The 24,825-nt window shown below is 35.7% G+C and overlaps 7 protein-coding genes across 7 annotated transcripts; 3 read left to right on the forward strand and 4 right to left on the reverse strand. All coding sequences in view use genetic code 12, as the record gives it.

Moving 5' to 3' along the window:
- Positions 1 to 78: 78 nt before the first annotated feature.
- J8A68_004648 (uncharacterized protein) lies at positions 79 to 1,881 on the forward strand (the record flags this gene model as incomplete). Its single annotated transcript, XM_049408629.1, has 1 exon — positions 79 to 1,881. The coding sequence occupies one exon, from the start codon at positions 79 to 81 to the stop codon at positions 1,879 to 1,881; it is 1,803 nt and encodes a 600-aa protein (XP_049262055.1).
- A 966-nt stretch (positions 1,882 to 2,847) lies between these two features.
- Positions 2,848 to 9,998, forward strand: REV3 (Rev3p; the record flags this gene model as incomplete). The annotated part of the gene is made up of 3 exons (XM_049408630.1): positions 2,848 to 3,378; positions 3,442 to 3,849; positions 4,851 to 9,998. 3 exons carry the CDS (start codon positions 2,848 to 2,850, stop codon positions 9,996 to 9,998), a joined length of 6,087 nt encoding a protein of 2,028 aa, XP_049262056.1.
- Positions 9,999 to 10,088: 90 nt separating this feature from the next.
- Positions 10,089 to 11,249, reverse strand: OCH1 (Och1p; the record flags this gene model as incomplete). Its single annotated transcript, XM_049408631.1, has 1 exon — positions 10,089 to 11,249. One exon carries the CDS (start codon positions 11,247 to 11,249, stop codon positions 10,089 to 10,091), a length of 1,161 nt encoding a protein of 386 aa, XP_049262057.1.
- A 1,077-nt stretch (positions 11,250 to 12,326) lies between these two features.
- On the reverse strand, positions 12,327 to 14,291 carry DED1 (DEAD-box ATP-dependent RNA helicase; the record flags this gene model as incomplete). The annotated part of the gene is made up of 1 exon (XM_049408632.1): positions 12,327 to 14,291. One exon carries the CDS (start codon positions 14,289 to 14,291, stop codon positions 12,327 to 12,329), a length of 1,965 nt encoding a protein of 654 aa, XP_049262058.1.
- Positions 14,292 to 15,382: 1,091 nt separating this feature from the next.
- On the reverse strand, positions 15,383 to 17,518 carry J8A68_004652 (NADH/NAD(+) kinase; the record flags this gene model as incomplete). The annotated part of the gene is made up of 1 exon (XM_049408633.1): positions 15,383 to 17,518. One exon carries the CDS (start codon positions 17,516 to 17,518, stop codon positions 15,383 to 15,385), a length of 2,136 nt encoding a protein of 711 aa, XP_049262059.1.
- Positions 17,519 to 18,943: 1,425 nt separating this feature from the next.
- Positions 18,944 to 20,698, reverse strand: GDA1 (guanosine diphosphatase; the record flags this gene model as incomplete). Its single annotated transcript, XM_049408634.1, has 1 exon — positions 18,944 to 20,698. The coding sequence occupies one exon, from the start codon at positions 20,696 to 20,698 to the stop codon at positions 18,944 to 18,946; it is 1,755 nt and encodes a 584-aa protein (XP_049262060.1).
- Positions 20,699 to 23,531: 2,833 nt separating this feature from the next.
- Positions 23,532 to 24,737, forward strand: J8A68_004654 (uncharacterized protein; the record flags this gene model as incomplete). The annotated part of the gene is made up of 1 exon (XM_049408635.1): positions 23,532 to 24,737. One exon carries the CDS (start codon positions 23,532 to 23,534, stop codon positions 24,735 to 24,737), a length of 1,206 nt encoding a protein of 401 aa, XP_049262061.1.
- Between the last annotated feature and the right edge of the window lie 88 nt (positions 24,738 to 24,825).

The following is a 24,825-nucleotide window of genomic DNA, read 5'->3' on the forward strand; positions in this document are numbered from 1 at the left end:
CCCCACGCCCCAAACCCCCTCCAGAGATACTCACGCAAAGAATAACCAAACCGAGACAATCATTCCATTAAGACCACTATGTCAAAATCAAAAGGTGACATCCCAGTTTCAGTAAGCTGGAGATCTGTTGCTCTCAATAAAAGGAATGCTACATTTATCGGGGATCCTTGTTTTAGAACATACATCACGGAGTTTTCCCCAATTTATGTCCCGGGACCTAATAATTGCTGGATTCCTCTTGCTGCAGGGGTATTCCCTGGCAAAGCTATCATCCCTAAGTATATAAGAGCACCTCAGAATACATTAGTAGTTTCGGCTCACTTTTTCCAATCACATTATTCATTACGTCCATATGCCAAATCTGGCGGTGGCTATATAATTCAGATTTTGCACAAGAATAAAACTTTGGGCTTTTTAACCGTTGGAAGAGTTTCGCACTTCACCCTTGAACCCCCCCTGGGGAGTTGGGCAGACTGGAAGCTTGTGGGATCCGAGGCTATCCCTCCGTACTTTGTGATCGGCGCTGTCAACTCTGGTGTCAATGATCAGGCAGGTAAGTTACCACCAGCAATCATTGATAAGCATATAGGGTTTGAAAATTACAGCCCAATGTCTGATTTCCAGGTGGTAGCTGAGATCTTAGACAATTTTCATGGTTTGTATCGCCGTTTAGCAGTCGAGGAGAAGAATGGGTGTCACTTTATCACCATTTCGCTGCGTTATCGTTATGTTATGAAAGAAAATATCCTGCTAGATAATCCAACAAATGAAATTACTGATAAAATCCAGTTAACATATAATACCATTCGTGGGCCAGGCGACATGCAAAACCTCCATGCTTTCGAGACTCCTACAATTGTCAATGGTAAGAAAAGGTACATGTCTCAAAAACAGTACGCAAGATTGAACCCGATGCTAAATGAATTCTTTCTCACAGAAGATAGCCACATTGCGTTTTTGGTTAGACTTCTTGGCATTTTGGATGCCTCATTGACTGCCCAAGAATTGAATATGAAAATTAAATATGAGGGCTCTCTGGATGGTGTAACCGTTTTAGGACTTAACTCTAAGAGGGGCATGGAAAGTTATGAAATTGAGAATATTAATACGATTAAGCTACTTCGTATGAAAGGTGCCCAATCCGTGCTTGCTTTGGCTGGTGCGCAAGGTCTATTATATTTAGCTGGCCAAGACGGTAAAAAGGTGTTCACGTCAGGAATAAACTGGGGCTGGTCATCTGATGTGCAATTTACATTGATATCCGATAGCTCTGATGATTTCGACATTAATTACGCTGCCTGTTTAAACTACCTTGAGCCCCAGACCGTAGCTGAAACAATTGTCGAATACGTTCAAAGCCTTCAATTGGCCACTCAATATCAAATCGCAGAAAGTTATTATATGTTGCTTCTTGCGTACCCGGAGGCACCTTTGAGTTTACCTCGACCGTATCATATACATGATTGGATTGGATATATTCACTATGTATCTCCTGCATTACAACCGTATCATTACTATTGCGACATGTTTAAATTTACTATTGTGAAGGTTTGGTTGGCATCTTATGTACCTCATCTTCTTAGGATGGGGTTTACATTTAATTCAAGCCGATCAATATATTATCATGCATTTTCGCACTCAGTCTATCCTCCAGAGTTTGTTCATATCCCTGACTTCTTAAAGGACAATCTGCATGGAACTGGACCCGTGATCGGTAAGATCATTTCAGACGTTAAAGAAGATATATTTAAATCTTATGAGTCATGGCTCGAGGAGAAAATTGATGAACCGTCCAAGCTGCCTTATTATATGACCCCCCCCGTTATATCTCATGTATGTTCAAAAAATAAATTTGATTTCGTGGATAAATCAATTACTTAAGGAGGCACCACTCTTAATTGAACGTTATTCGGGCGACTTTAGGGATATATCGGACGAAAAAAGGTGTATGTTGCTAATACTCGGGTTCATTGGAAGACAAGGCCCTAACGAAAGAATAGCCCATTTCTGTCATCCGTTGATTTTTACTGGAAAGATCTCTAACTTTTCTGCTTGTGAAACCATATTGGAGGATGATTTACACACTATTTGCAAGAATCCCTTCACGATAAAGTTTGACAGAATTAAAGTGGATCAATCAGATGAGCCTCGAACCCCCGCGATCGGTGCTATATAGCGCTCAGAAAACCAGCTGAGGTCAGGACCCAATATGACTAAAATCCCCAACAACCGGAAACTCACTAACCAGCTACAGAGGAATAACTGATAGGTATAAAGTGACGGAACTACCTTCTAAAGCTATGACTCCGTCAGGTTTTCATTAGTTGACTTTCTTGTTCCTGAATTATCCATCCCCTATATTTATTCGGAACTGAATTGAATTGAAACACGCTTTTAATATGAACCGAATTAATGTCTAAAGCCCTTTTTATATCACTTTGTAAATAGCAACTACAGTTCTAATAACCTTAAAGTTTCGTTATTTGCTAAATATATTATTTATGTTCCGCTTAAATTGACTCTTTTATATAGTCCTATATGAAAATATACGAGCGTGTAGTTTGCAACTTGTTCTAAGCCACAATTTGCATTCAAAGAACTGTGTGTTTAATTCGAAGTATTAGCTAATTAATAGTTAGTAAGACTTACTCTGGTTCCCTATCGACTCTATGTTTTAAGACTCCACGGCAATTGAAAATATCGCAGACATGCAGTTTGTTGATACTTCAGGAGACAAAATGAGGAGAATAACCCCACACAAACTGAAAATGACTCGGCAATGATATTCAGGTTAGTATATTTATCTACTTTTCGACCCTACAAAAATATCAATAGCCCCGTATAAAGATGCCAAGGTCACAAATTTTCCCAATGTCCGGTTTCCCACTCGTATCTGAGATTGCAGACAACTTGCGCCGGATGAGACGACGTGTGGCAGTTGATGGCGAGAAGGGGTGTTACTTTGTAACTATTTCCCTGCGGTATCATTATGAAATTGAAGATCGCGGTTCGCTTGAGAAGCCCACCAATGAAATTACTGATAAAGTCCAGCTAACGTATAATACCTTTCGCAAGATGGGAACCATGTATGTAGATTTATACGAGACTCCTTTAATTGTCAATGCCAGGAATGAAAATATGTTCACGCAATCGAACCTCGCGATAAGCATTTTCCGCCTCACAGAAGATAATCATATTGCGATATTGGTCAGACTTATGGGTATGTTGGATGCATCATTGACTGCCAGAGAATTGAATATGAAAATTAGGTACGGAGGTGTTTCGCGATGTGTGATTGTTCTCGGAATGAATTCTCAAAAAACCATGTCATGTCGAACCATGTCATGGTCAGGAACGATGGCTACAAATCCAATTAGGGTATGGGAAGACACGTAGTTTGTGCTTGTCTTGGCTGCCGCACCAAGTGTATTGTATTTAGAGGCTACCAACGGTGAGCCGGTTGTGACTCCTCGACTCAACTGGTTCTGGCCCACCGACGAAAAGTTTGAATTAATTAGCCATAAGCGTGATGATTTTAAAATCGATTATGAGGAGGGCCTAACTTTTCTTGAGCCTCATATGATAGCCACAGTCATCTGTCGTTATGTAAACAGTTTTGATTTGGGTGATCAATATCAAATTGCACAAAGTTGCAATATGTTGCTACTCGCATACCCCGAGGCACCTTTGACTTTGCCTCTGCCTTCGCACGTATATGATTTGATTGTAGCCCGTCCATACGGGTTTGTAGAGAAAACGTCGCCTTTATTACAATTGCATAATTCCCACTATGACATGTTCAAGGATACTATTTTAAAACTTTGGTTGGCAAGTTATGTACCGTGTCTTGTTAGGATGGGTCTTACATTCAACTCAAAATAATTAATGGAACGGGCTCCTTATGCGCTGGACGTTCTACATTCGCGATACAAATACGAGTTTCCAGTTTCTAGCCTAGAAGATAATATCCACGGGACTGGCCCCGTTTTAGCTAAGATTGTGTCCGATGTTATGGGACATATATTCGAGGACTATGATATGTGGCTTGAGCTGACAATCGTTGAACCTCGCAACCTGCGATACTACATGACTCCACCTCTATATCTCATTTATGTTCAAAAGATAACGTTGGTCCCCCATGTAAATAAATTGCTTGAAGTGGCACTGCTACCGATTCGTCTATATGAACGGCACATAGGGGATATGTTAGAGGAAGATAGATATACGTTATTGAGACTATGATTCATTGGAAGGCAAAGCCCTGCTGAGAGAATGAAGGACTTCTGTCATCCGTGGCTTCCCGGAAACATTTATGAATCTTCTCTATCTGGGCTTGCTGTCTGTGACTCCATATGGGATGATTTATTGAAGATGTCCAAAAATCCCTTTACGATAAAATTCGATTATATCGAAGTGGATCAATTTGAAGACCGTCGATCGCTACCAGTGGAACCGACTCGTTCCCCAGCTACCTGGCAATTTTTTGAACATTTGATCAGGCATGACAAATAGTTGACATGTACCGCACGCTGTTAACGCCACTCACCGCTCGTCTTTCCGCGTTGCATAATGGGTATGCTTTTCAAACAATTCAACTAATCTCTCGATGTTCATTTAGTCTTTTATAGGGATTGAAAGATACAGACAATCTGGACTCTTCTATACGTCACTTTGTTAGCAGTAGCTTGAAATGATATAACATCATTTTTCTTAACTTATTTGGCCTAGTTAAATACAACTTTTACAAATCGCGACATCCATGTCGTAATGTCGCCCTTTCTAGATGTTCATAAATGCGGAATTGGTTGTCAGAACTTGTTGTTTCTGGATTAATCGTCCTTTGCCATAAGAATGATTTAATTATATGGTTAATGGATGATTCGGATAATACTCACCGTACAAGCCCAAGTGCGACATATGACAATACCTTTTCCACTTCTTCTTTAGATGATTCTACGTTACGAATACAAATAAATGATTATGATACTTATCAATCATTTCCAACTAAATTGGATCAATTCTATACTCAAGTATCACAAGTACCCATCATCCGAATATATGGATCTATATCAATATCTCCGCAACAGCAACGTAGTTCAGTTACTCAGTCTTCATCATTGCTGCCTAATAAAAGGCAGAAAATTCAACAGCAGTCTCCTGCTACCCTGATGGTATTCAATACGGTAATTCACATTCATAACTTTTATCCTTATATGTATGTTGACTGCCATGAGAATGTTGATACATTGAAACGGAATTCAAGGGATCATATCAATAAAGTAATAAATTACTTGGAACTGGCCTTGAGGGAATCATATAAGTCAAGACGTGGAAAACGAAAGAAGACCCCTGCAGATGATGAAATAGATGAAGATGGAGATGACAGTGATCTCGAAGAAGAATCTGATAATACGCCTGATCCACAAAAGCGAAAGTTTATTGCTAACGTATCCATTTGCAAGGCGGTTCCAATATATGGATTTCAAATAGGTTATAAGTTGTTCTATAAGATTTCTTTACTTTCACCAAACTATAAGACGCGTCTAACCAAGTTATTCCACGATATGACTTTGGATCTAACGACCATAGGCAAAGAACCTAATGAACGTGTAACGCGTCATCCTATCCCTCATTACGTCTATGAATCTCATATTCCGTACTTGTTGCAATTCCTTACTGACTTCAATTTATTCGGATGTGGGTGGCTACACATAGATAAAGATCATATTCAACAAGGTGCAAATCCTAAGCATGGTCTCTATTTCCGATCTCCCATAATCCCAAACATTCACAAATCACTGGCATATACAAAACCGAAAATGGATGTACTAGCCAAATACTTATCTCGTTTCATTAAACCCGATAATGTCCTAAATCAGGTTGACGAAGTGGGATCATTGCTGTACAATAGAATCGGAAAATCGGTGTTGGAATTAGATATAAGTACTAGTTGTATAATAAATCGATCTTGGTTAACTCCTAGACATCTACATGATGATTTTACAGAACGAAAAGAATACAAGAAATATCTAGACGAGTTATCGATTTCAAAAAAGGAGAAACATGGCTATAAATATGACGAAAATTGCCATCCTAAGATTTATTTATCTTCGTTACGACAAATCTATAACGATTTAAAATATCAATGTCAAACCAGAAATTCTGATCTAAATCTACATGGTGATGTCTTGGCTACATCAGATAAGATATCATATTTCGGTACTGGAACTACTACGGATTGGTCGAATCAAGGTCAATTGGATGAGTTCTTGGAATATGTGATTAAGTTGACTGGAAAGAATGATATCAAGGATTGGGATCGAATTTCAAAGAAATATATTAAGAATAAAAGAAAATCAAATAATGATGGAGGTGCCGAGATTGACATTTTTGCTGATTTTAAGACATCATTTGAACTTGTGGATTATGAAAAGGACTTAGTTGCAAATATTCAAGAAATGAAATTTGGTGATGATCTTTTACGGTGGCTGAAATATGAGAGTTTATTTGAATCGACCCAAGACAGCGAACATCCGAATGGGATTTCTTCTTCTGCTGCAAATACATTGAGCTTTACTAATAGTCTTTCAATATCACCAACTCCTATAGAGACGGATGTTGCAAAGACTGTTGCTGCTGGCGGCACGCAAGATATGGGGAAACAAACAATGTCATCCGAATTTGAATTTTCTGATTCCGAAGAAGTAACAGACAAACCACCAGCATTACCAACAGAAATCGAAGAGGATTCAATCATATCAGATATTGATGAAACCCAGCTTGGCGAATTTGATGAAAATATGCTTCGTTCCATGACGCAAAGAAAGATTCAAAATACACAAAGACAGTATAATGGTTCAGCTTCACGATTGGAAAGTATTTCTGAATTTTCATTTACTCCCACACCTATCTCCAATGAGGAAAACTTGGGCGTATTCAAGAATCTATTGATTGGTCAAAATACCTACGAAATTCAAGTTCCTCTGGAATTGCTTCCTGAGAACCGTAATTCTGCTTTTGAAAATGCTGGGATCTTAAAGATCAACTATTCCGATCCGTTCTATGACAAGAAAGCCGATGTTCCCCAGAGGCCATTAATATTTGCAAACAAAAAGATAGTGGTTCCTCTTAAGGATGAATCAACGCTGATTCCATATCTTGAAATGTCAAAATTGCTTCGATCAATTCCGCTACTGAATAAATATAAGAAGCAACTATATGCCAACCAAGCACAAACAAGTCGTCAGTTTGCAACGTGGCAGTACGTGCCTGAACCACCGCTGAAACTAGAAGTTGCCGAATGGCTCAAGAAGAAAGAGCAGAAGGAAATCAATAAACGAATCAAATATAGATCACAAATAGAACCTGGTATAACTCAATCTCATGATTTCAAATATACTTACAATTCAGAAAAGATGACGAGACGTCCAGATGGATTTAATTCATTATGCAATTTTCATATGGAGATACATGCCGATCCCCCAAATTCGAAACTCAAGGTGGATCCATTGCGTGATCCAATTCGATTAATCTTTTATTCCTATCAAGATGGAAATTGTATGTTTGAGGAATGTGAATATAAATCTGGAGTTTTAATGTTCAATCCTACTCCATTCTCTGAGAGTATAATATCTGGTTTATCTGTTTCATTAGATAAGTTGCATATTGAAGTATTTGAAGAAGAACTATCAATGGTAACCAGGTTAGTACAACTTGTTGAATTATTTGATCCGGATATCTTATCAGGATATGAAATTATTTCAATGTCATGGGGTTATTTAATTGAAAGATTAAGGAAAGTGTTTGACATTAATATTTTATCAGATCTTAGTCGTGGGACGTTTAAAAGTAATGGGAAATTAGGTGATAGATGGGGATATACTCATACTTCCAATATTCAAATTAATGGTCGACATATGGTTAATGTGTGGAGAGTCATGAGATCGGAAAAGAGTTTAACTAGTTATTCACTTGAGAACACAGTCTATCATCTATTACATCATTCTATTCCAAAATATCTGACCTATCAATTATCGCAATGGTTAAACAGTGGGAAATTTCATGAAATGTTGATCCCCTTGAGATATTATACCAAGCGAATTGAGTTGGTATTGAAAATTATCGAAACGCAGGAATTAATAACCAGAAATGTCGAACATTCTCGATTAATTGGGATTGATTTTAATTCGAACTTTTACAGAGGATCTCAATATAAAGTGGAATCCATCTTAGCAAGATTAACAAAAGTAGAAAGCATATTACTAAATTCACCATCTAAACAACAAGTCCACCAAATGAAACCTATTGAATGTATACCATTGATTTTGGAACCAATGTCGAATTTCTATAAATCCCCATTAGTCGTTCTTGATTTCCAATCATTATATCCGCTGATTATGATTGCATATAATTATTGTTATTCAACACTTCTTGGGAAGCTTCAGAATTTTAAACCAGGGAAGAATGGAATAGGATATCTTCAAAACCTATCGATTCCACCAGGATTAGTTGATCTTTTGAAACAAGACGATGCTATCACAACATCTCCTAATGGATTTATATTTGTGAAAAGTCATATTCGAAAATCAATCCTTGCCAAAATGTTAGAAGAATTCCTTAATCTAAGAATCAAAGTTAAGACAGTGATGAAATCATTTAAAGATGATACCGAATTAACGAAATTGTATAATTCACGACAATTAGCATTGAAATTGATCGCAAATGTGACCTATGGATATACATCAGCTACATTTTCCGGCCGGATGCCAAATTCAGATATATCAGATGCCATTGTTTCCACTGGTAGGGAAATCTTGAGTAAATCAATCGAATTAATTGAGGCGGGTGGGAAAGACTTCGATGGTGCAAAAGTAGTATATGGAGATACAGATTCGTTATTCGTGTACTTTCCTGGGAAATCTAAAGATGAAGCATTTAAATTAGGTAAGACCATTGCTAATTATATCACGAGTGTGTTTCCTGATCCTATAAAATTAAAATTCGAAAAGGTTTATCATCCATGTATATTACAAACGAAAAAGAGATATGTTGGATATGCTTATGAATATGAGGATCAAAAGGTACCTAAGTTTGATGCAAAAGGTATTGAAACTGTTAGAAGAGATGGTATTCCTGCCCAACAGAAGATGATGGAAAAGACATTGCGTATATTATTCGAGACAAAAAATCTTTCAAAAGTTAAAGAATATGTATTGAAACAATTTTATAAGATATCAATTAATAAGATTTCAATTCAAGATTTTTGTTTTGCTAAAGAAGTTAGATATGGGACATACAAGGATGAAAGATATTTACCACCTGGTGCAGTAGTGGCAAGTAAGAAAGTTGAAGAAGATGCAAGACAGGAACCACAGTATAGAGAACGAGTAGCATATGTTGTTGTTCGGGATTCTTCCAAAACAAGAATCAAGGATCGAGTAATGTCCCCTGAAGATCTTATAAAGACCTATAGTACTGATAATCCACTAGTTCTAGATTATGAATATTATATCACAAGAGTTTTAATTCCTCCATTGGAAAGAATTTTCAATTTGATAGGTGCAGATATTAGAGGTTGGTATCGAGAATTACCCAAATTTACCCAGCTTCTTTCAAGATTACCTCCAGCAGGAGGAACACTTAACGATGCGGGTTTCATTACTGTTAATTCATGTTTATGTTGTGGGAAAAAGTTGGATACTTTAAATTCAGTAATCTGTCTGACATGTAAGAATAATGAACTACAAGTAGTTACTGATGTAGCTATGAATTGTCGAGAGATTGAGGCTGCTATCAATGGTATTGAGGATTTATGTAAAGATTGCGTTCATAATACGTTTTCGAATCATGTAGTTGGAGGGATGGGTATGACCAATGTATGTGCGAATAATTGTACAAATTTGGATTGTACAGTGTATTATAATAAATTTAAAACAAGGAATGAAAGTAAACAGGCTTATAATAGAAGAGACAAAATTTTCCAACAGCTAGACTGGTAGGAACATACAAATTGGAATAATATATAATAATATGTACATCTTAATAAACTTTATAAATTGAATATGTAGCTATTTCTTTGACGAATTTCTCTATAGATGCACTTCCATTTCTGGCATTGCTTTATCATCAGTCTTCCATGAGCCCAGGAACATATGCTTTGCATATGCCATCGGATCTGTGGAAGGCATTGATCCCATTTGCATAACATCAGGACTGAATGAAGTTATAGGCAAAACCAACACATCATCAATTGCAATAGGCTGTTGCATCCCGGTAAACAATTTCCAATCAACCAAAACTTCATAATTTCTAGTTTTGAAAGCTTCAGGGGTTTGCAAAATATTATTCATATATTCAAATACAGTATCTGTGAAAATCCCGGGTCCGGTCCAATTCATAATATCCCCACCTTCATCTTTTCCAACAATTTGCTTCAAGTTCCCTTGCTTTTCTCTTTCCAATGTAATTTCAGTAATTTTGGCAATTAATTCACGCAACATCGGATGGCCCTTTTTCAGCTGAATAGTCCATTGACAAAACTGGATTCTTCTAGCATACCACTCATTCCAATCGGGTCTATCTGGATCAGCCTCAATCCCAACCACTAAACCTGAATTATTGGGTTTATCCAAAATCTTGGGAGAATTAGAAACCCATTCATCAATTGGTTTTAATCCAGCAGTGTCAATATCAGAATATACTCCCCCACGGGCAAATAAGATTAAATATCTGAAGAAATCAGCTTTGAGAATACTTTTTGGCATGCTTTTATAGGCTTTTACGACATCTGGTACGGTTGTATACAACATCAGAATCATTAATTCACATTCATCATCAGTTAAGACAAAATGTTTATAATTAGGATTGTTTTCTTCCCAAGTTTCTTGAAATCTTCTATATCTTTTGGGGAAATCTTCAGAATCTAATGGAACTTTCCAAGTTTGCCATATTATTTTTGGATATGGTTTTGAAGGATCATATGGAAATTGATAGGATAATTGTTGACGTAATGTTGATTCGACGGGTAATGATGCTCGTTGGTTTGGTTGGAAGTTTAATCCTAACTTTTTCCAATTGCTATGTTTCTCTAATTCTTTTATTAATTGTAGTTTTGGTGAATTGAATTCTGTTCGATGATGAATTCTTGGTCCAGCTGTGGCCAAAGATGAAATCAAGTAATAGGCAAGCCAAAGTGATATTAGTCCTATCACAATTCTTTTTATGTTTATACTCAGTTTTATTAGGGGCATTCTTATAGTAACCACTTCAACAATGCAATATAACTATGATGTATCCAATGTGTTAGTTGCAGTCATGAGCCTTTCTTTAACACACTTCTTTATTTTTGAGTTTTTCAAACGTTCGCTATTCCGACGGTATTATCACGTGATTAAATAAGGCACAGTTGACCGGTTTTAATGCGTCACAAAAAAAAGCTGCAAAATTTTTCTTGCACCAACAACAGAGAATGTTAGAAAAGAAGCCCAGGGCAAACATAAAACTTTTGTAAAGTTAAAGTTGATATATTAATTTAATAAATACCAAACTATAAACATAATATATATAATAACTGTATAAGATAACCCAATGTCTAAATCCGTATTAAATTTATAAGACTAATTAACTTTTTTTGTTTCTTTAAAAAGTAAGCCAATAATAACCAAAAGAACAAAAAAACAACAAAAACACAAATATAATAAAGTAACACACCCAAAAAAGAAAAAACCACAAAAAAAGATCTAAAAGTATAATAATAATAATAAATTAATAATTACAAGAATGAAGATTTTCATTCTCTCTTCATTAATTCTGTAAACTGATAATAAAAAAAATAATAAGTTCTGCGATTTTCTTTGTTTCTGATCAACCGTATTCCAATAACATTTTTCATTTCATTTTCAAGCAAAATTGTCGTAGTATGGTAATAAGCATCAACAAATAATAAAAGCATATTGAAGAAATCTGAAAATGATGAAAAATTAATAATAAAGTAATAAATTAATGCAATGCAATGAATGAATGAATCAAAAATGGAATAAATCAAGCTGAACAAAATAATAATAAACAAACAAAAATCTAAATATTGAACAATGGAATAGTGAATGATGATGATGGATAGGTAAGTAATGGATGGATGATGATGATATAAAAAAATATGGGATAAAACAATCTTTCTTTCTTTCCTCTTTCTTGTGTTAGATCGAGACATGGAGTTAATAATAATAATTGACAATAAAAAAATTAGAATAAATACCGAAGTAATAGTAAAATGCAAGCAAAATAGCAAAATGTAGCAAAAAAATCAATCTCTAATAGACAAACTCTCTTTACCACCAAGAGTTAGCAGTTGGATTACCGTAACCGGAGCTGAAGTCATTACTTGGACGACTGTTGGAACTGTTACTACTGTTGTAACCACCAGCACCAGCGCCACCAGTGTGGGATGAATAACCTCCACCAGATGATGACGAGTTACCCCAACCACCAGATGACGAGGAATTGCCCCAACCTGAAGAACTACCTCTTCTGAAATCTCTTGATGGACCACGACCACCACGGCCACCACGACCACCACGACTACTTCCAAACCCACCAGAACCTTCTCTAGAAATCTTGGTTAAGAAATCTGGAACTTCTTGATTGGCTTCAGCTAATAAATCAATCAAACCCTTGACGATATTCTTATTATTTCTATTGAAGAATGCAGTGGCAATACCAACGTTACCGGCACGACCAGTACGACCGATTCTATGAACATAATCATCAATATCACTAGGTAAATCATAATTAATAACATGGGCAACATTTGGAATATCCAAACCTCTAGCAGCAACAGCAGTGGCAACCAAGATTGGAGCAACACCATTTTTGAATGCAGCTAATGCTTTTTCTCTTTCATATTGGGATCTATCACCATGAATAGCAGTAGCTGGGAATCCTTGATCATACAAGTAATCAGCTAAATTATCAGCCATTCTCTTAGTTTCGGTGAAAACAATGGTTAATCCAGCGTCATCAGCAGATAATAAATCTAAAATAACTGATTTCTTTTCATCATCTTCAACGTATAAAATCTTTTGGGTAATATTTTCTGAAGTAGAACCAACTCTACCAACAGAAAGGAAAATATAATCCTTCAAGAAATCACGTGCCAACATTTGAATATCTCTTGGGAAAGTAGCAGAAAACATCAAAGTTTGTCTTTCATTAACATCTGGCATATCACATTCTTGAACAATATGTCTAATTTGTGGTTCGAAACCCATATCTAACATTCTATCGGCTTCATCTAAAACCAAATATTTAATATTGGCTAATGAAATTCTACCTCTTTCTAATAAATCCTTAAGACGACCTGGAGTGGCAACTAATAAATCACAACCTTTATCCAAGTTTCTAATTTGTCCACCAATATCAGCACCACCATATACAACACAAGGACGAACCCAAGATCTATAAGCGAATTTCTTGGCTTCATCATAAATTTGTGAAACCAATTCTCTAGTTGGAGCCATAACTAAAATAGTTGGATATTTCTTATATGATGAAAAAGCACCAGTAGTTTCTGGGATTGGTGCAGGACCATTGGCATAAGTTTCGGATAAAACTGGGAATAAAAACCCACCAGTCTTACCTGAACCAGTTTGAGCACAAGCCATTAAATCTCTACCACCAGCAACAATTGGAACGGAGTATTTCTGAACTGGAGTAGGTCTGGTGAATCTAGTTAACGCAATAGTTTCAACTAATAATGGATCTAATGGAGGAGCAGTGAAAGCATTAATAGGTTCAGGAACACCTTCACCACTAACTTCAACTGGAATATCATCATAATTATCAAAATTAATACCAGAAGATTGAGCAGCTTCTTCAGGTGCACCAAATAATTCCAATTCAACACGAGAATTACGTGGAGCTGGTTCATGTTTGCCATCAACCCATCTACCAACACCTACTGGGACTCTTCTATCAGAACCTCCAAATCCTCCACCACCACGTCTAGAACCACCAAATCCTCCTCTTGGATTGTTGTTGTAGCCACCGCTACCACCGTAGCCACCAGAACCACCGTAGCCACCAGAACCACCGTAGCCTGATCCACCACGATTGTTTCTATAGCCACCTCTTTGGTTGTTGTAGCCACCATTGTTGTAATTATCTTGATTGTCGCCAAATCCACCTGAAGATGAGGCTGAATTACCTTGTCTACTTCTTAAATGAGGTGGAACATATTGACTCTTTTGATTATCTTGAACGCTTAAATTGTTCATTTGATTACTAATATCAGACATAATATATGTTTGTATACTTTATATGAAATAAATTTACAAGAAGAGAAAGAGAAGAAGAAAGAAGGAACTTTAAATGATTTTTGTATAAAAATCTTTTTTTTTTTTACGTGCAAAGAAAAGAAAAGAAAGAAAAGAAAAAAAAAAGAAATGGCGTTGGTAGTGTACTTTGGATAAATTTAAAAAGAAACTGTAGATATTTGGAACAATGTACACGACCCTTTCTTTTATACGCATCACAGTTTGCCACTAGTATAGATACTTACTAGCGAGTACCTTGATACATTACTATTAAATATGAGAAATGGATTGGTTTACAGTTGATATTGAAGAAATCTATGAAAGATTTATAAATCATTAACAAAATACGTGATTGTCACAGAGTTTGTCTGTTTAAGTTTATAACTTTGTAAAATAGAACACCGGGTTTCAGCCTCAAACGGCTAAACGGTTACGGCTGCAAAAAAAACACACAGGCGGCCAAGATAAACGCGTCTTCAATTTTCTTCTAACCGTTCATTTTTATACAACCTTAGATTGTAGATTAAATATTAACCCCAGAAACCAGCCCAGAAATGAACTGCTCTGTCATCAGAATTTGTATCTGTTCTTGAACATAATATCAAATTCAAAGAGAACAAAACTTCTGTGGCATGTCGATGCATGCCATTGCATATTTCCAACCTGATAGAAAGGTCCTTCTGGCATAGTGTCACTTCTCTTCGCATAGAAACTATTACGTAATTGATGATTGGCGAAAAGACAATAAGCTCCTTACCAAAATTAGAACTTGAAAAATCTACACTTTATTTTTACTATCTTCATATCAGTCATTTATTCATCAGTATTCCAGAGATGGTTGTAAAATTGAATGCCTAAATACCCGTATCTTAATATTCTTAATATTTATTTGTATGTATTATCATTATTTATGTAAAAACTAAACATAATCAATATGCATAAAAGCACTACGTAGCTAGCACTATTAAAAATCAACAAAACCACCTAAACAGTCATAAACCAAAAAGCATCCATCCTATCCAATAATATACCCAAATCCAATCCCAGTATCTTCAGTATCTTAAGCTACTATCCTAATATCTCTGTCCATTCAAATGAATACGTGCATGGGGATGCGCATAACAACAACGATCATCCACCGAATTATAACTCATATTCATCGGTGTCAGGATCCCATCTCCAGGTGGGATATAATATTCAACATCCCCTTCTTCCTCACTTGTAGAATTACTAGTAGTATTCTCATTCTGATTCACACCTGGTGTTACCTCTTGATCATCATCATTATCATCCTCGTTTTCATCTTCACTATAATTTATATCATATTTTTCTTCAATATGTAAATTATCCAATTCAGGTAAAGTATTTGAACTTTGTCTTAACATTTTTTGATTCTCAGGTGTAAGATAAGAACTAAACGGTTTTTGAGCTTCTCTAACATTCCAATGTAAATTCCGACTAACCGAATCGATATATTCAGTTTTTGATGAAGTTACCGTTGGGAATGGGAATGGTGAAGCTTGAATCGTGACATAATACCCCTTATGTAATTCTGTCCTTACTTTCCCATCAAATGACGCCCAAGCTGTAGAACGACTAGTATCGGGGACTTTCACCTTCAAAAACATCCCATCGGGTAATAAAATCGGTCTGAATGATAAAGTATGCGGACAAATTGGAGTGACACTAATGGCACTCACACCAGGATGAACGAGTGATCCACCAGCAGATAAAGAATAGGCAGTTGATCCCGTTGGAGTAGCAATGATTAATCCATCAGCTTGTGCTACCGTCAAGAGTGATCCATCTCCAAATAATTCCAAATTGGTGACATAGGGCGAAGGACCTCGGTCGACGACTAATTCATTTAGGACTTGTTGTTCACAAATAAGTTTCCCCAGGGCGTCATGAACACGACAAGTGAATCTCATCCGAAGGTTGGCTTTGACTCCTGCTTCGATACAATGGGTCATTCGTTCTCTGAATTCGTCAAATTGGAAATTGGTAAGGAATCCAAGCGACCCCAAAGCGAATGAAATGACTGGCGGGACGACTCGTTGGAATAGATTGGAGACGTAGAGGACAGTACCATCCCCACCTAATGTGACTACTAGATCGAATATTTCCGGAGATCTTAATGCGAGTTTTTTGGTCCAAAAATTTAAAAAAGTGCTAGCTTTGGGGAATTTATTGATAATATCGGGAGTATTGAATCGTTTGGAATTTTGTAATTTGGCATCAACATATACTGTTATATCTCTGTTTTTACTTAATAACCATTCCACAATTTCTCTTGTTAAATAAATTAATGAATTATCTCTTGCTTTTGTAACAATCATAATTGCTTTAACATCTAATTGAATAGTAGCTTTTAATAAATTCTTGGCTAACATTCTAACCCCATTTGCAGTTTCTGCCAATTCAGTATGAGATCGAACTGAACGCAAATCATCAGAACTTAGTTTACATAAAGCTTCTTTAGCTGGATTCTTGGAAGATGTTGGAGATGTGAATTGTTTGAGCGGGTTTACTTCTTCACAATATAATTTTGAATGAATTTTTGGTTCTTCACGATCTAAGAAATTTGGTGAACTACTCATACTTGAAGAAGTACTTGTTCTAGCGGTAGAAAATTTCTTGATACTATGTTTACGACGATATGAACTTGTTGTGGGAGTTGTATTATTATTGTTATTGTTGTGATAATGGTTATTGTGATGGTTTGTGTTGAGTGAGGCTAGATGGTATGGCAGTGGTTGTAGGATTGGGTGAGGTGCAGTTTGTGAATTGGTGGAAATTGCTTGATGAATAGGTTTCATTAATATTTGAGAACCATTTGAAGAAGATTCTGAAGAAGTACTGGTAGTACTTTCAGTTGAACTTGATCTATCTTCTATATTAAGATGTGATTTTGGTTTGGTATTATTTAAAGCGGATGATCTATTAATTTGTGCTGTCAACTGAGAATGAATGGGGGCGACCTGTCTTGGTTCTTTATCAGTGTCTGGAAAGGGATGTTGTTGTGGATCTTGTGACATGATGCAATCTTCTGGAATGTTCTTACAATCTGTGGATGTGTGGTTTCTTGCAAATCTATAATTATATATCTTTCTATTATTTGCTAGACTTCTATTGTAATTATTATTGTGGATGCTAGTGGTAGTAGTAGTGGTAGTAGATCTTGGTGAAACAGAAATGAAAGCCGACATCGATTTTTATAAATTTCTGATTGATTGAAATTTTCTTCTGGTGTGGTAAAAAATTAATCAAAATTTATTTTTCCGTATTATTTGTAAGTAAGGTCGGTACGAATCAACTTTTTTTAATTTGTATGTACGATGACAAAATGATAAATTAGATAAAGACAATTAGACAACCTGTTTCTAGTAGAAGAACTGATGTGGGATTCCTTTGGCTATTTATATTTCTCTACGTAATTGTAATAACCACGCTTAGCTGTAACTTATTCTCTTTGTGCTTTTTGTGTACTCTTTATATTTTTAAAATCAACCATCAAAAGAAGAAGAGGGAAATATATAGATTGTTTTAAATATAAAAGAAATCATCAACGGATTTACACAACAATTAAAATCCCCTTATTCATATCTACATTTACCATAAACTTATAATGATTGGTAATTACATTTTTAGTCAAAAGTTTAAGTTACATTTTTTTCTTAAACTATAAACCATCGGACATTTAAATCCCGTCAATTACTAGTTTATGTACCTGACTCCTTACTCTGCCTTGCTTTAGTCTAGATCTCTGAATTGACTTCCAGCAAGACAAGACATACTTCAACATCAACATGCGGAGAGGGTCAAAGTAATTCCAGTTCCGGAAGTATAGGACTAATCAATGACACACACCACACACGCTTACCCCGGCCAATAATTCCACCAATGTCGTACCTAAAAAGAAACTCCGAAAAATGATTAAAATTTATTTTTCTCATCACCAAATTTTTTTATTTCTCCTTATTATTTTGGCTTAGCGACGGAAATTCCGATAAATTAAATCACCCCCACTGAAATATAAATATTTTATTTCGGAATTACCGAATTTGTATTGATTTCGGTATTACACCCCGCCCATTTTACAAACGCAAATACTAAGCAAATACTCTAAGCAAATGAATAATGAAATCACCCGGGGGGGAAGGTTTATGTCATCTCCAACGTGTTAGAAATCAAAACTCTGAAATAAAGGGGGTTGGGGCCGTTATGGATCTGACAATATAATAAGATCTCAATTGTCAATAAAGATTATAATTAGTTATGAAGGTAAACATACAAGTCATTGAACAGTGCATATTTCTAGTGCTGGAAATAAGCTATTTTTGCACCCCTAGTAATAAGCTTTGTTGTCCTTCTCATTAAGGGCCCATGAGTCTAGAGTCATTGACATCTGCGTAATATGAATTAATGTTTTTCTTGGTATTCGAATAGGTACTTACTTGGAAAGTAATAGTACACACCTCTTTTATTTACGGTTGATCATTGTAAACACAATTATCCTTTCCCAGATGCTGCTCAAACTGTTAACTTACAAGAGACAATCAACAAGTCACAATAAAAATGTCTATTAAGAGACCAGTAAAAACACTTCTAAAAAAATCAACCTAATTAATTAACTAACTATCAATTTTCTCAATTCTACATTTCCACTTCTTGTTAGTCTTATCCAACAAAGGCAACGATGCACCAAGACACCAACCCAACTCATTCCCTTCAATAGTCCTTGCCGTCTTCAACTCTCTCTTCAACGGAATATCATAACCAGTATGTAACATCGCCGTAATGAATGATAAATCACTACACCAATATGGTTCTTCCTTCAATTCATCTACTTGTGATCCAAAAAATGACCCATCCCAACTGGTGGTGCCTTTACATACTTTTTGAGTCATATCTTTCAATTCTTCCACGGTGAATGATGTTGGCATCCCAATTGGGAATGTCCTGTCATAGAAATATGAAAAAATATACATATCTGATTCAATTGGGAATGTTTTCGTGAGTGATGGTTGATGAATCCCGTTGAATGAACATGGTTTGACTTTACATTCGAGTTGTTTGTTCAAGACTTGTTCTGCAATTGCACGACATTGGGTTCCGGAAGGTTCGAGGAGGGCTTTCATGTTGACAATATAGATTTCGGAGGATGACACTTCGATTTGAACGTTTTTGATGGTGGATCCTGGGGGCACGCATGGGTTGATGATGTCGATGGTGGCTTGTGGGGTTGATTCGAGGGATTTGAGTTGTTGTTTGGTATATTTGGTTAATTCTAATCCTTTGGTTTGTTGGGTTAAGATAGCTTGGTTGATCTTGTTACGACCTTGCATTAATCCATATCCGAGATGACTGTATTGATATAACGTGAAATCATGTTGTCCGAAGGTGAATTTATATTTTTGTTCACCTTCAGGAATAATCGTATTTGAATCAGGTTCAAATACAATCTGAGTAGATCCACCACCTAAATCAAAAACAGCAGCAGTTGGCAATTTACTCGACCCACCACCAATATTTCCCAACAAATAATTCGCAGTAATCCATGCATAGACACCCTCATCTCTTCCATCCATAATACTAATTCCATCTTCAGGCACAACCGCAAACGGATAATCATCACTCAAATGACGTCTAACCTCTTCCAAAATCGCCCCTGATTTTTCATCCCCTAATAATCTTAATCCAGCAGTAGCTTTCACAGCAACAGGAGTACATTTTTGTTTTGCGGTTGGGACTTTAGCCATTGCTTTTTTCAATAATGGATCTAATGATTTTGCGGCCCCGACGGTATCGGTATCGAATGAACTTAATCCTGGTTTGATGGCTTCGAATAATTCCGAGATTAATTGGGGTGGTTGGACACAGGTGTCGAATTCATATACGTGGACACGAGAGCCTGTGGAGCCGGCATCGATCATGACTACGTATTCGATATCGTTGCAATCGGATTTAGGAGTAGTGGCGGCACCGGCGGCGCCAGCAGCGCCAGCAGCGGCGGCACCAGCAGTGGCGACAGGTTGTTTTGGAAGTGCTTTCTCACCAGCCTTGACACTATTGGATAAATCTGCCTTGATCGATTTTCCACCATCAGAATTCGTCGTTCCATATTTCTTAGGCTTAACAACTCTTTCATCATCCTCATCTCCAACCACCTTCTTCTTCTCGTCCTCTTGTTTTGCTTCCCCATAATCAGCATCATCATCGATACTTCCTGGAACATCTTCTTCATCTAATGAAGGTGATTCATCCTGATTCAAATTACTGGGTGAGAATTTATTCATGACTGCATCTTGAATCACCCCGATTTGTTCATTAGCTGCGGGTTTTATTCTTTGGATCTGGGTGCCGAGGGTGTCCTTGGTGCCGAACATGAAGGTGACTATACCTATCAAGATAACAATGGTCAATATGACACGAAAATTTCTTGCTGGGACCATCTTATCGTGTATTATTCTTTTCACTCTTTTCTTTTCTATTTCTTTGTTATGAAACGGCTGTGGTATTTCAATCTAGACTGATTAGAAAACGAACGTGGGTTGCTGAAGAGGAAATGAAAGAAGAATGAAGGGGGAAGGTTATTGAATTTATGTGTTAATTTTTTTTTTTAATACTGGAAATGTATGAAAATTTCTTTTTTTTTTTTGTGCAACAATGGACGCAAGGCTTTGACGTGTCTAGGGGATATTCGAAACGCGTATCAACATTGTACGACTTGAGAATATATGTGACTCACACGAGTATATAACAAGAATAAGAGGTTATCATAGTTGAATACATGAGTTTCTATTTTTGGAGAATCGTTGTAAGTAAGTATTGGTCTTCAAAATCTGGTTGATAAATCTTGGTATAAGTTTTGTTACAGCTATTTGACTTGTTGTCAAATGCTATTTTTAGATTTTTCTTTTTTTTTGTTTCTGTTTTGTATTTTGTATAGGTCATAGCCTAGATAGCGGACACTAATACAACCCTGATACCATTTGCATGACCGTAACTTCTCTGGCTCTATTCCGAACTGGTTGCTGCCATTCATTTGCCGTTCTTCCGAAGTCAATATTTTTAATTTTATTGATTAGCTGCTTGCTTTCGGAGAATCAAGCATTTTTTGCGAAATTGCAGCAAAAAAAAAATTGCGAAAACTCTTAACTAAATATACGGAGTTTCAACGATATGTTTTCGAACAACTGGAAAGATCTTTGGAATGGGAATTGTTTGTAATCTCTACTTCGGTTATAGTCACTGTTTCAAAGTATATCGATTTCCAAAGAGTAGTTTTGGAATACTTACTTTTTCAGACATTGTACATTCGTTGCTACCAAGCCAAGAACGGCAGGTTAAGCAACAGTACGAAGCATCGATCAAGAGAGCAAAGACAATAAGCAGAATGATATCCTCGCGTATGAAAGACAAGTCCGGTAATGCTCGAAGAGGCATATCCATATCAGTCACCGCTATTAAGGATGCAAAACGCAAATATGGTTGTTTAGAAATATGATCAAAACTGATAAGACAAACACTAATTACTTGTACCTACTCCCACTCGTTCACATGTGACAACAACAACTACATTGTCACCATTATGGATAAAAAGCTGTTGATTACGTTCTTGCTTCTAAACACCGAGAATAAAGAACTTTTATGAGATTACCCCAGCCGCGCCTACCCCATAATTCACGACGAAAGTGTACGCACGTTGTCTAATTTATCGCAAAAAAATTGTCATGTACTAATTCTTTGTTCACTCACATCACTTAGACGAGTTCTAGAACTTTGCTTTTTCCTTATCGCTATCATTTATCGTAAATGACCCCATACTTGTTGTTATTGTTGTATCCCAATGTGTGAGATTTTGTGAACGGGCTCATACAAATACAAGCCACAAGGATATGATATTTGTCTGTATGAAAAAGCATAATCAGCCCACAAACCATTTGATGACTTCGGGGGGCTGGAAGGATTCTTAAGAATCCTTACCCAAAGGGGGAAGTGGTCTTTTGAAAGGGTTATATGATTGAAGGATAATACAGTAGTTACCTACGGACGCGAAGTTTGTTGGGGGGACGTAAATGATACCAATTCTGTAAAACATCGCGCTTGGCTACTTTATCATCTCTACGCTACGATATTCCCGCAAGAAAAAGTGGAGAAGTAATTTCGATAAACCTTAAAAATTTAGGTGAACTTACATTCTACATTCTGAGTTCAAATTGGTGATTGATTTCTTTACTTGTTTTTTTCTGGATTAAATGATCAAAATGAAGTTTTGTTCAATAATCGTTTGACTATATTCTTGACAAAGGGATGGATCCCGCCTTGGGACTCGTGCGATGAGGTTGTGGTGATAAGTCACCTGTTTCATGAAAATTTTAACAGAATAATAATAAATTAATAACTATTAGAGATTATGCAGAGCAATTTAAAATAAAGACTTTATGAATTTCTAACCAATCAAATAAATTAAAACCAAATGAATGTTTAAAACCTAATAATACATAATAAATAAATAAATAAATCAATATTTACATCACCCTAAAAATAAAACAGTCTTGTAGATCATGTATTCTGTACACATGGATATAAATCGCCAAAATCTACGTTACTGTAAGATTACACCTCATATTACTTACATATGACTGAAAAATATTTGATGAGAAAAAGAAAACCCAAATCGAATGATCCCCCCGTACACTTTTTTGCGTTGCTCCGACGGTAGCGAAAAGGTTCGGAAAAATTACAATTTCAGTTTACGACATGTACGCATTCACACATTCACACATTTCCATTAAAACCCACTTCAAACTAGTGAAAAAGAAGACGGAATAAATTGGAAGTGTAAGTAAACCCTACCCACGTGACAGTTTGGTTGGTTTGGTGTGATGTTACTAAGAAATATCACCAGTTGTGCTGTAACAGTTGATCCCGTGACTCAATCCCCCCGTGGGTCCAAAAAATCCGAAGAGAAAATAATTTCTTTGATTTTCCCCCAAAATTTCTATTTCTTGTTAAAAAAAAAATAAAGATGCATAAAAAAATAAAAAATAAAAAAAAGAATTTAAATATTTATTTAATTCTTAATGCAACGACAATTCCATGAAATATTTATTACTCCCTTGCTTTCTTCTTCTTCTTCTTCTTCTATCATCAAGTAATGATACTAGCCATATAACATATATATATAGATAACACCCATAAACATACAAACACACGATGTATACACGATTCCCATTTAATCAATGTGATAATCCACATTTATTAGATACTCCCACACTTATTAAACAACAATTAAATTTAACTATTTTTTTAGCAATTGCAAATACAGACAATTCATACGATGATGATTATAATAATAATGAACAACTAATAGATGATGATGATGGTTGTGGTGGTGGTGACTGTGATTATGATTGTAGTGATTGTGATTCTTGTCTGTGTCTGTCTGAAAACTCAAGCATACAAGATGACGTCATGGATTATATAGATAAAGATCTTATAGCTACTGAAGAAGAAGATTTCCATATTCCACCAAGTCCAATCATTTGTCCTGTTGATCCACCTAAACCTTCATTAAAACATAATAAGAATGATAATCATCATTCTAATAATAAAGCTTCCCATAATTCAAATCAATTATATTATTTAGCCAAAAATAAATTATTTCATTATATTGAACATGAATTTTCATCAGTTGTTCATGATGAAAAATTTGATGAAATTAGAAATTATGTTGTTAATTATTTCTTTGAATCATTTGGTGATATTGATGCCGATCAAGTTTACGAAAAAGTTCTTCATAAACAATATAAACTGATAATTATTGATAAACTACGAGAATTATTTGTTGAAAAATATGAAGAAATGAAAATTGAAGGATTAGTTGATTATTTCCATAATATCATTAATCTTAACGAAAATTGTCCTGAAGTAAATCCCAAGCTTTATAATAAATATTATAAAATTTGGAAATTAAATGTTAAGAATTATCGATATTATGATCAAGATTATTTCTTTGATATTTATTTCAATGATGATGATTCTTTAGTGTTGAATGCATTCATAATAAATTTCTTTCGGTTTAAATATTATTTCACCAAAGATATCATGAATGAACAATATGATGACGATGATGACGATGACGATGATAATGAACAAGAACAAGAAGAAATACAAGAGCAACCACGTAAGTTAGTAGCACTAGAAAGCAATGAATCTTACCGATTAGATAGAAAGAAACCAATCATTTCTCCTAAAAGAATACCAAGACAAATGAATGATATAATTGATGATATTTCATTGGAATTATCCCATATAAAGAAACAATTAAGATTTAGTGATGATATTAATGTGATAAAGGTAAATAGATGTCTACCGGTAGATCAAGTCATTTATAATAAGTTTGTTCAAGAATTGATGTGAGAAGTTTATATAGTTTTATTTATTTTTGGATTTTACAATAGAAACATTTTTGATACCATTTTCTAGATTTTGTGTTTTTTGCACCCAT

The sequence above is a fragment of the Hemisphaericaspora subhashii genome (genome assembly GCF_019202705.1).
Source record: "Hemisphaericaspora subhashii strain CBS 10753 chromosome Unknown scaffold122, whole genome shotgun sequence".
NCBI lineage: Eukaryota > Fungi > Ascomycota > Pichiomycetes > Serinales > Debaryomycetaceae > Hemisphaericaspora > Hemisphaericaspora subhashii.